We start from the raw sequence: 12,923 nt of genomic DNA, 5'->3' as shown, positions 1-12,923 counted from the left end.
GGACAAGTTACTCTACAAGTACATATGGATGATCAAGGAATTCAAGATAATCTAGGATGTAGTTAGGCCTGTTCAAGGTTATTTGATTATTTTAATGAATTTGAAATTTTATTTAAATTTGGTTTATTTATTTGTTGAATTGACTTTAAATAAGTTTTTTTTTTATTGAATTTGAATGTTATCGAATATAAAACGTTGTTCAATCATGGTCTGACTGATTGATGAACCAAACTTGAATGAACTTTTTTCAAGTCGAGTTCAATTTGAATATTGAGTAGTTTGATTTATCTTTCAACCCTAGATGTAGTATCAACAACATTTTATCAGTCCTAAAAGGATGAAAAAGCCTTGCTCGGGAAATCCTCCTTGAACCTATGTTTTTAAACTTGGATTGGAAGACAAACCGGTGCAGCTCAAGGGTCAAGGGTCAAGCAGTCCGGCTGGTTGAACCAGAATTTAAAATTTGGGTGAAGTCAGCAGAATGTCATAAATATATTAGTAAAATTTTAATTAGTTAACATACAAAATATTATGTAAGTACTTACTAATATGATGAGAATTGTTACTTTTGTGTTTTTGTCACCTTTGACGATATTATTGATTGTAGATCTTTTAAATTTATTTCCAATTTTGATATTTATAAAACTTCAAATACACATTGGTGACTCTGAAACTAAGTTATTAAGACAAAATTATAGAAATATGAAATATAAGGACGCAAATACAAATAACAAAAAGTTTGTCGGAGTTTTTATAGTTATATGAAACATCTATGGGCTAAGATCAAATACTGAAGAAGTTTTGAACACTACTGTAAAAGTTCTATCTTTTATAACCTAATTGATCTCGTTTCCGTTGCCGGTGCGCTGTGCCTCCAGACGTTTATATACTCAAGAATCATTTGTCATATTGCTTTTTCTTTTCTAACAAATATCAACTATTATTTTGTTTCAAAATGAATATGCCCTCATATATATAGTGTGTGGCTAACATGCGATGAATTTCTGTCCCTTTTGACCAAGCAAACAAATCGAATGGCTCGATTGATGACTTTTAGAAATTTAGTCCGTTAATTGACAAAAAAAGTATAATAGGCTAAATGAGATTTTGAAAAAAATGAAGAACTGGTGGCACAATTTATCTATTGTTTAAATTTATGACGAAAAAAAGAAGCCGAATATAAGAAAAAAGAATTGTAACATAGAAACATAAAGAACTGGATAAGTTTGCATTCCATCTATCTATCTATTATCTATTACCCTATAAAAAGTATGATAAGTGTTGGTGTGTAAAAGCGCAAGTAAAAGTTGATCTTAGTTTTTGATATACCAAAATTGCCCTCAACACTAATAAATAGACAAATTGCATTGCATTTCCTTAATTGACAAAAAAAGTATAATAGGCTAAATGAGATTTTGAAAAAATTAAGAACTGGTGGCACAATTTATCTATTTGTTTAAATTTATGATGAAAAAGAAGCCGAATATAAGAAAAAAGAATTGTAACATAGAAACATAAAGAACTGGATAGGTTTGCATTCCATCTATCTATCTATTATCTATTACTCTATAAAAAGTATGATGAGTGTTGGTGTGTAAAAGTGTAAGTAAAAGTTGATCTTAGTTTTTGATATACCAAAATTGCCCTCAACACTAATAAATAGACAAATTGCATTTCATTTCCTTAATAAGTAATAAGAATTACGCTAACAATTACAAAGAAACATTCCGTAAGTTATGGTGAATTAAACTCAAAAAAAGAACAATCAATTCATTGCATTTCATCAATAATGAATATCAATTATGGCAATAGTTACAAGTATGAAAAACATTCCCATTAGTTATGATGAATTAAATAAAAAATGAAGAAACAAATTATAAAAAAAATGGTGAATCTTAGTGGTTATAGTGTAAGCAAAAAAATGATATTAGTTTTTGTGATGCTAAAATTATACTCCTCTCTGATAAATGGATAAATTGCATTGCATTTCATTAACAATATAATATCAAACATGCTAGTAGTTATAAAAATGAAAGACTTCTTACCTTTTTATTTACCAAAAAAAAAAAAGAAGAAGGAATTTTATTTGCAAAATATCCAAATTCAAACATGAAACAAAACATAACAAATTGATACCATGAGTTACTCAAAAAGTACCACAAGTTTTTTTACTTTTTGGATACAAATAAATTGAAGGTGTGTTTGATAAAATTGAAATATGAAAACTGAAATCTGAAATCTGAAATATGAAATTTTAAGTCTAAATTCTTTAAATTATTGAATTGTTAAGTATTAAATCTAATACATTTGAGTGCATATCATATTCAGTAATAAATAAATAGTTTATCACTTAATTTTGAGAGTAAATTTTGTCTAGAAAATTCAGTCCCAATTAATTAATTCAGATATTCAATTTTTTGTTATCAAATGGTCTGAATATGTTAAGATCTGATTCCATTAAATTCAAATGCTGAATTGGGTTATCAAACAGAGCCTAAGTCTTAAGAGCAGCTTTTAGTATGCATATATTAGTATTGAATAAGAAACTTTAACACAAAATATAATAGGAAATGGAGCACGAGGGTAGGTATAGAGTTTTATTTTGGGAATTTATTTATTTAAATTGCAAAAAAAAAATAAATTTAATGAACTTTATTAATTGTATTCTTTTAACAACTGATTGCATTAAACTACAATTAATGAATATTATATACATCAATGCCAATCATAACAATAACTATAAAGGTGAAACATCTCTTTGAGTTATGGTGAATTAGACCAAAAAAATATATTTTTAATAAAATATCCAATTTCAAAGAGTAGTTCAAAGTTGAATAAAAATATATCCAAGTTCAATTTGTCTATCAAGTAATAAAGAATCTTAATGCTTATAATTTTAATCATATAAAATCTATAATAATAAAGTATGTCATCAATGAGAAATACAAATAAGTTTCACAAAATCAAAACATTTCTCTTCAAAGTTAAGCTATTTAAATTCAAACAATGGAATTTCAATATATTTAAATACTATTATAATAACTATAGCAAATAACAAATAACTCGTTTGAGCTCGATTAAGTTCAAGTAAATATCAAACCCGATCTACTCGAGCTCGAGCTCGAATTTTGAAATAAACTTATAAATTTTTTCTCAAAATATATAATATAAATATAATATGAAAACTCGATTAAACTCGTCGAGCACTCGAGTATTTATTTTTGGAACTCGAATTCGACTCATTGAATGTAACGAGATTTGACTGAGCTCGAGCCAAGCTTTTTACCAAGCCGCTCGCGAGTACTTGATTACACCCCTACTCTCAAGTCTTAGCATAGCTTTAAATGCCAATACAAATTAGCTCGAGTAAAAACAGATTACTTTCTTACAAAGAAATTCCAATGTAAATATTGTATTGATTGACAATATGTAAAAATCATTATAAGCAATCCATGTTTTGGAAGCATATTCTAATCCACACCGGTGATCAAAGTCAAACTCATTCAAGCTAAATTCTAAAAAAAAAAATCATAGCTTTTAAATTGGAGAGAATCTATAATAGATCCCGTATGTATGTTTGTTTCATGGCACATCTATACACCGGGTCTATATTTTTTGTTAAAAAAAAAGGAGAGAATTTTGATTTGTAAGACCTTATCTAACGATCACACTCCACAATTAATTGCCAAAGCATCTCTCTTTTTCTCTCAAACCCACCTGACAATAGATACAACTGAAAAAGAATTCACAAAGAAGCAAAGTCCATTACCGTACAACTATAAAAACCACCAGTATCTTTCCAACGATTGACGGAAGAAACAATAACTTTGTCTAGCTCAAGTTTCCCGTCCTATTGATGTCTTTAGCCTTATTATTATTTTTTTGGGAAAAAAATGTAGTTTTAGTTGACTTTGAACAGTTCTTTTCCATGTACATAGTCCAACTATGCATACACCCAACTACCACATGGTTTTTAATATTTTACCGATTGAAGATATACCGCCCAGGTACGTGAGTTGCTTAACTGGCAAATTGACCTTTGATCGATACTCCTATATTTGGGTTAATTTCAGTTTGCATCCTTCAATTGTACTCAAATTCTTATTTTGGTCTGTTAATTTTTAAAGTGGGATACTTTAATTATTAAAGTATAACATTTATCCCACTTAAACAAAATCGTTAATGGAAGTGGGATAAATTCATAATTGACTGCCATAAACTTGATAACTAAGTGGGACACATTTTATATTTTAGGAATTAAAATGAGATAAATTTTATATTTTAAGAATTAATGGGGAATAATTCTATTCACATGGGACATGTTTATATTCTATGGACTAAATTGAGCAACCAATCTTCTATCTTACTTTCTGTGCGACTATCTATTTTACTTTCTATTATATCACTATTTTTCCTTCATAGACATCATATTTTAGTTTTTTTTTTTATTTCCTTAACATCTAATAACTACTAACTGAGTAATATACAAAATTTAACAGACTCAAAACATCAAAATGCATAAAAAAATGAAATTTTTATGAATTTTCTGTTGTATTTTTAATTTTCTATTATATATTGCTTTTTTGAGACTGTTATATTTAATTTTTAATCAATTTATAGTAATTGGATTTTAAGAAAATAAAAAGAACAAAAATATGATATTTACAAAGGAAAAATAGTAATATAGTAAAAAGTGAAATAGATAGTGGCACAAAAAGTGGACAAAATATCGATTGCAAATAAATTGTAACACCTTGAAATATAACGAAAGTGGAAGTTCATAACAAGTTAAGGATGCAAAGGAAAGTTAACCCTACATAATAATTTTAGGGCAAATTATACTTTACCCCTCCTGTGGTTTAGTGTTTATTTATATATTCTCCCTATGGTTTTAAAAGTTATACATAACCCTCTCATGGTTTGAATTAAACTGTCAATGTGATGAAATTTGCAGTCCACAACGGAGTCAACTAAAATGTCAGAAATACCCTTATGTAAAGTTGAAAATTATTTATTAACTACAAGACGGTTATGTATATATATTGAAAACCATAAGGAGTTTATACGGTAAAATACTAAACCATAAGGGGGTTATATGGTAAAATATAAAATCATACAGGATTAGAATATCATGCATATTATGTTTATATATTTTGGTCACTTCAACCATTTTAATTTTTAAACAAGGGTAATTTCGATATATTCATAGATTCCGTTACAGATGATTATTTCCGTCACTTTGACACTTTAATCCAAACTATGAGAGGGTTATATATAGCTTTTAAAACTATAAGAGGATTATGTAAAAATTAGTTATACCACAGGGGGTAAAGTGTAATTGGCCCATAATTTAATGAATTTGTCTTTTCAACGCATTGTGATTGTGAAGTATCTAGTAATTTACGGCATGCTGATTGCTGACTAATACAGCTTCAAAGAGGTTACAAGCATGGACAAAGTTTCCATTGTGCACAAATTAAGAAACCCAAAGAAAGAGAGAAACAGAAAGCAAAATAAAGAAGGGCGATTTAGAATTGGAAGAGGTCCTCAATGGCAGACAATGTTGCGTCTCCTCTTCTCCAGCGTCTGTCTGACCGGCTATATACTCTGGCTCCCGTTACCAACAAAGAAATTTTCAGGAATCTGCGCCTCACTTTGCCTCGAGTTCACACACTGGTCCAGGAAGCAGAGATGCATTCTGAGGATAATGAAACACTCAAGTTATGGATCACAGAAATCAAGAACACTGCCTATGAAGCTGATGACATTTTCGATGAATACAATCTCAGGATGATGAGGCACAAGCCGCCTGGTATTTTCTCGCTTTTCTTCTTCTTCAAGGATCTCATATATGGCTTCAAGCTAGGCAGCAAGCTGGAAAAGATAGAAAAAAATCTGGATTCACTTCTGAAGAGGAGTGCCGAGTTCGGGAGGTTCACTAATGCATGCACTCTGAAAGGAGCAGCGGAAGAAAATTATTCTTCTCATGTTCATGGTGTACAGCGCCTCTCGAGTTCTTTTATGATTGATTCTGAGGTCGTCGGGAGGGAATCCGACAAAGAATATATCTTGTCTGTCCTGTTCAAGTCAAGTGACGAGAATCAACTCACAGTAATTCCTATTGTTGGCATGGGGGGAGTCGGTAAGACAACTCTTGCACAGCTAATATATAATGATGAAGGAGTATCTGAATACTTTGACTTGCAAATGTGGGTCTCAGTTGGCGAGGATTTCGACTTCATAAAAATTGCCCAGGCCATAATTGAACAGATAAATCACGAGGCCAAAAATCTTTCCAACTTGGAGGTTCTACAAGAAACCCTTTGTCGTAGCATATTGGGAAAAAGATTCCTGCTTGTCTTGGATGATGTTTGGAATGACGATAGCTGGAAATGGTCCATGATCTCACGAGGATTTCTTGGAGCAGGTCTTGGTTCAGCAGTTATCATCACCACAAGAAACATGATGGTTGCAAGACTCAGTGGCTCGATTCCACCTCACTACCTAGGACCTCTGGATGAAAAAGATTCCTGGAGTCTTTTCACGAGGGTTGCATTTAAATCCATTCCAGATCCAGAGAATCAGGAATTGGAGGACATTGGAAGAAGAATTGTTCAAAGGTGTGGAGGATTACCTCTTGCAATCAAGAGCTTGGCGGGCCTAATGCGATCCAAAAGGAAAGCGAATGAGTGGCTCTCTTTCATGGAAGAGAACATGGGGAATTTACCTGAAATTGAGAATCATTTTTTCCCTATTTTAAAGCTGAGCTATAATCATCTACCGTCACATTTGAAGCAGTGTTTCGCTTATTGTTCCATATTCCCAAAAAATCAAAGGATCAATAGAGAGAAGCTGATCCAACTGTGGATTGCTGAAGGGTTTGTCAGATCAGGAAAGATAAGCAGAAGGCCAGAGGATGCTGCAAACGAGTACTTCGTGGAGTTATTAGAGCGATCGTTTTTCATGGAGATAACCAAAGATGAATTTGGGGAAATCCAAGAATGCGGAATGCATGACCTAATGCATGATCTTGCCCAATCCGTTGCCAGTGTCGGTTGCTCAATTGTAGAGGCTGAAGATTCGCAGGATGTGCCCAAAGAACTTCGGTATTCCTCTTTAGTGGGAAAATCTAAAACATCAACTGTCCCTGAATCACTGAATGAAGCCACCAACTTAAGAACACTGCTTTTACTATCTTGTAAGTTTGACTCTATTCCTAAACTGCTTCTAAACCTTGCCTGCTTAAGAGTGTTAGATTTAAGTCAGAGTGGCATTCGAAAATTGTCAGCAGCCATTGGTAATTTAAAGCATCTTAGGTACCTGAATCTTTCACACACACACATCAAAACGTTACCAGAGACAATCAGTCAACTAAGGAACTTGCAGACTCTGGAATTGGTAGAGTGCTATGATCTTCATGAAGTACCAAGAGCTATTTGTGAGTTAACCAACCTTAGGAATCTTGATTTCCAATCCTGTCCTTTGTTGACTTCTCTCCCATTTGGGATAGGGAAGTTGAAGTTCCTGCAAAGGTTACCGATATTTCTAGTAAGTGACAAGAACGGCTCTGCTGACTTGAGTGATTTACAGAGCTTGGAACTAAGGGAAAGATTAGAGATCAAGAATCTTGAATATGTTAAAAGTGCAGCAGATGCTTCTAAAGCAAAACTGCATGAAAAGGTAGGTCTTAGCTCTTTGACACTATCATGGGGTGAAGACACCGATTCTGTCACTACAAAAATTTTGGACCATATATTGGAGAATCTCAAGCCACCTCCTCAACTGAAAGTTTTGGAAATAATAGGATTCAAGGGGCACACATTTCCAACATGGTTGAGGAACCAAGACCTGCCTAACTTGGTGAAACTTTCATTGGCAAATTGTAGTTGCAGAGAGCTTCCACCACTTGGAGATCTCCCATACCTTAATGACCTAAGCATCAAAGGCATGACAGAAGTTCATAGCATCGGGGATGAATTTTATGGTCACGGTGATTCTAGCAGTTTCCCTTCTCTAAAGCAACTAGAACTTTTTGATATGCCTAATTTATCCGAATGGAAATGTCGTGGCAAAGATAAACTCTTTCGCTTCAGCTCGGTCCAAGAATCATCAAGCAATTGGTACAACCAAAGTTTTGCTTGCCTTGAAACTCTTACAGTTATGGGATGCAGCAAGTTGATCAACCTGCCTTCACTTCCATATCTTAAGAGTTTGGCTCTATGGAACAGCAATGAGCAGCTATTGGGGTCGATTTCTAATCTGACATCCCTCTCGTCTCTTCTCGTTTACAAATTTCGACTTTTCCGCGAACCTGAGTTTCAACAGGCAGAAGCTGGTTTTAGTTCTGTCACAACATTGACCATATATGATTGTGGTGATTTGATCTCTCGGTTGAATGAGGGCATCCGTGGTTTTACTTCTCTAAAGCATTTGCATGTCCTTTACTGTGACCGACTTGAGTCTCTGCCTCCAGGAGTTGGATATCTTACAACACTCCAGAAGCTGAGTATTGCAGACTGTCAAGATCTGGCTTATTTTCCTGATACTATGTCAAATCTTTCTTCCTTGATAGAAATGAAAATTGAGGCTTGCCCTTTGTTAAAATCTTTGCCATTGGGAATGCTTCAGCTTCCTAGTCTTCCAAAATTTGTCATCCAAGAATGTCCAAATTTAGAAAAGTTTTTGCGAACATCAGCGTCTGTTGTCTGTTGAGAGACAAAATGTCCCATTTAACCAAGGAATTATAGGGCTTTGAGTTTTATTTATCAACCCATTTATAATTCCACCTGAGACTTAGTCCTTTCTGTTCAACTTTGAGGATTCTAGAGCTCCATTCACCGGTACTGCAAGTCCAAAGGCCGGTGGCTTTAAGTTTCTAGAGCTCTGTCCATGCATGCCTCAGGTTCAAGTCAATTCGGGCTCTTGTCAATACCTGAGAGGGGGTCTTCGGTGACAACATCCCATCTTGATTAGCCAAGGAAATTCCAGCAGCATTAATAAGATCTAAGATCTTGGACCACTATATTCACTGTCACTTGGTTTTGAGATGGAATTTCAAGTTATTTAACAGGGTGGTCCAGATTTTGTGAGAGAAACAAGACGCTTCAGTGTGACTCTGAGGTAAATGAATTTATATATGGTTAAATGCTTCTTATTTTAGAGGTAAATCTTTCGCCTTTTCAATGCTTTTTTTAGGTTCTTATAGATTAGTGGCTATTTATAGAAATTACCAAACCTGATTTCTGCCCATCTCTAAGTGATATTTTGCTTTAAATTCAATTTGTATTGTAGAGCCCAAGAACAGGCCAGCAAGTGAATCTGTATGCTGCAGGAATCCCACGGCATGGTTGGCGACCAACTCAGTAGTCATCACGGATCGAGGATTTCTTTGCTCTGCAATGAAATTCGGATGTGCAACAAGTCTAGCAAGGGACACATGTACAAGGTGGCAGTGGCAGGCAAGGCCGACGATTGGAACAAGCACTTGGAGGTGCCAGGCTCCTGACGGCCATCCACCCGTTCATCAGGCTGATAGAGTTACTTGTACTTCAACGTTGTTGTAAAAGTTACACATCCTGTAGAAATAGATTGGAACTGCAAATTGAGCCACTTTTTGGTTCGAAGGCAACTTTGTGTATGGAATTCTAATGAGCCGATTACACAGTTCATTCAAGATTATTTGAGTTTCGAAGTTGTTGTTTAATGAATGAATCGAACTCAACAGCAAGATTAGTTGGTTTAATAAACTAGTACGGGAACAATCAAATACTATTCGCTAAAATAAACTGTAAATGATTTGAAAGATATCGAAATTAAATTCAAAATTACACGCATGCAGGTTAAACATCAGGTGTTCGAACAAATCAGGTTCAATTTCTCACGATGGTTTTCTTTAAATTTCTTACTATATAAAACAAAATGAAGCATGCCATTTGTCCAGGTATTCTACTCCGGTATATCTTGATGAAATTGATATCATTGCAAGATGATAAATTTCTTGACAATTTCTTTATTTCGTCTTTGGTTGTAACAAAAATTTAATTTGACATTTTTCTGCATTTTTCATGTGAATATTATGGACTTTGTTACTTAACTTTAGTGATTGTAATTAGGGATAGCAATAGAATATACGTGTCTTTGGGACAAGGGTGACAGAATTTTTCTCACACCCTTATAATTTCATGCTATATATAAAATATGAAATATATCATACAATATGGTTATTTATATGTAGTATGAAATTAGAAGTATGTTTTTTAGTTGTGGTAAAATGATATAATCTTTCTTGCCAATTTATTGTGGTAAAACAATTTTGTTATGTTAGTTAACTTAATCTTTGTTTTATGTATGACATGTAATTTATAAAAAAATAAATGGTAATTACTTTGTATTCTATGTGCAGTGATATATGGATAAACGAATTCAAAAGATCAAAATAATTTTTAAACTTCATTTTATTATAAATTATGATTAAAAATTTCAAATAATGATTAGTAAAGTTATTATTAGTGTCATATACATATATAAAGTAAAGTACAAAAAAAAAAAGGAAAAAAGAAAGGTTGTGGCCACCCATGGGATTAAGAGGGTACGGCAGGGGAAAAGGTGGCGAGGGATGTGGGGCAAGTGCGGGGGAAATTTTGGACGACGGTGCCCTGGATTGGGAGGACTCTTGGGTCCCATACGTGCCTCGTTTGTCATTCATCAATGTTATTATCATTCCTATATAAAAAGTATAGAGTCTTGGTAATATGGAGTATAAGAGTGTAATCATATTTTGATATTAATTTTTATTGCCCTTAAATTACCATTATGTCTTTTAATTAGCGTTATTCCATCTCAATCATGAAACTAATAAGAAAAATAAAAAGCTTTAATAAATTACATCTCAAAAATATTTGTAATTAAAATTAAAAACTGCCCATTTACAACTATATTCACATATCATTTCCTCATCTCCAATTATTGTATGTGTCAAAATTATCTCCAATTATCATATTGTTCTGCGTGATAATTAAAGCTAAATATCTTTTGTGTACATATTGGTTTAGAAGAAAATCATAATTAATAAGAAAACAAAAGATTGTAAACAGTTATTAAGAAGACAAAGGGTTAAATTGATGATTAAATTCACTATATTATGTCATATTGATTTAGAAAACTCCAGAAAAAGTTTATCGATTATTATAAAAATATAACAAAAAAGGTTTACAACTACTAAAATTGATAAAAATTTATTCTATCTAAATGAGAGCATTTTAGCATATATTTTGCTCAGATTTTGTTGTATGCATTGGTTTGACATATTATAGAAAATTTCATCTTATTACTGTCACAATCCAAGTAAAATATGCAACAGCTTGATAAAAATTTATTGTATCTAAATGAGAGCATTTTAGCATATATTTTGCTCAGATTTTGTTGTATGCATTGGTTTGACATATTATAGAAAATTTCATCTTCGTACTGTCACAATCCAAGTAAAATATGCAACAACTTAATTTAGATATGATAATATTCCATTTTCAAAGTTTTGTAATTGTAAAATGCACAATAAACTTTAATCATTATGTATAGAATAAACTTTTTGTACTACTAGCAATTACTCAATTTTGTTTATTATATCGTTTTTTAGTTAATATTATACCAACAATTTAGCTTAAATGTGATAATTTTCCATCATCAGAGTTTTTCTAATTGTAGAATGCACAATAAACTTTTGATCACTTTGTATACGATAAACGTTTTGTAGAATTACAAATTGCTAGATTTTGTTTATTATATAATTTCTTAGATTATATTATGCCAATAATCAAGTTTTACTTAGAAATTTAGTATATTAAAGATTTTATATATTGGGAAAATACATTCACGTGTAAAACACATGAGTTGTTACTAGTAACTGTAAAAGCATTGATTTTAATTTGCACCCTTTAACTATATTCCACTTTCTACTTTGCATCTTTTATCTATACTCCAATTTTCACTTTCATTCTTAATTTCAAACCAAGATATTTTGGGATCTAAACTACAACATCCATCTGTTGAGAATATTTGCATACGAAGTCCACAAAATTGACTCCAGAATTGTCATATCTCGCAAAATCATTGCTTTAACCAAATTAAATCAAACATACGGAGGATGAAATTGTAATTTCAAGGACTCCCAAAAAAGTTCCCTGATGTTGCTTTCGGATGGGTGGGATTTCAAATCCTTATCCAAATCCATTCCATTGTTTGGGTAAATTTTAATGGGGTTGGGTTTCAAATCCTGAGGAGTCTAGAGTGGATTTCAACCCCCTAAAATTGGGGATTTCGAACACTTCCAAGAACCTGGTAATTCGAAATCCATCATGCTTGGCCCATTGTCCCCTCCTACTTTCGGCTCTCCATCTCTACAAAACTTTGATTTTTCTCTCATCTCATCTCGCTCACTTCATTTTTATGAGCTGTGACGACGTTCTATCATGCATCAAGCTTTAATAAAACCTAAATATCCTATTTTCTGCAAGTATGCAGATCATTTATCGAGTATAGGGATATTAGATATCAATCCCATAGGGAAGATTGTTAATTACCGATAATTTTCAAACTCTTTTATTAGTTAGACTACCACAAATGCAAGAGATTAAATTTATACTACAAACATGAAATAAAAGTAATAAAAATAACAATACAAAACTCTTAGGGTTATGGAATTCCTTACTATTTTTACAAATGAAATTACTAGTTAATTGAATGTTATTATCTTAGTCAGTTATGGTATAATTTTCTAATGTATGTGAAAGCTACTGTCGTAGTGAATCAAATATACTTGTATCTAATCCATACCTACTCTCGTGATTATGAAATTAATTACGAATTTATTTTTTTTTATGAAATTACATGAAACAAGATACCAAAACTACAAAGATACACATCTA

General features: G+C 32.4%; 1 protein-coding gene across 1 annotated transcript; it reads left to right on the top strand.

The window, feature by feature from the left end:
• Window positions 1-5,454: 5,454 nt before the first annotated feature.
• LOC113735920 (disease resistance protein RGA2-like) lies at window positions 5,455-9,673 on the top strand. Its single transcript, XM_027262886.2, has 2 exons — window positions 5,455-9,120; window positions 9,292-9,673. Exon 1 carries the CDS (start codon window positions 5,551-5,553, stop codon window positions 8,710-8,712), a length of 3,162 nt encoding a protein of 1,053 aa, XP_027118687.1. The 5' UTR covers window positions 5,455-5,550; the 3' UTR covers window positions 8,713-9,120; window positions 9,292-9,673.
• Window positions 9,674-12,923: the final 3,250 nt, after the last annotated feature.

This window comes from Coffea arabica, chromosome 3c (assembly GCF_036785885.1).
Source record: "Coffea arabica cultivar ET-39 chromosome 3c, Coffea Arabica ET-39 HiFi, whole genome shotgun sequence".
NCBI lineage: Eukaryota > Viridiplantae > Streptophyta > Magnoliopsida > Gentianales > Rubiaceae > Coffea > Coffea arabica.
Note: the sequence above shows the minus strand (reverse complement) of the source record. Positions and strands in the feature narration are given on the sequence as shown.

Excerpts from the sequence above, each read along its gene's own strand:
- LOC113735920 (XM_027262886.2), top strand. The coding sequence starts at position 5,551 with ATGGCAGACAATGTTGCGTCTCCTCTTCTCCAGCGTCTGTCTGACCGG.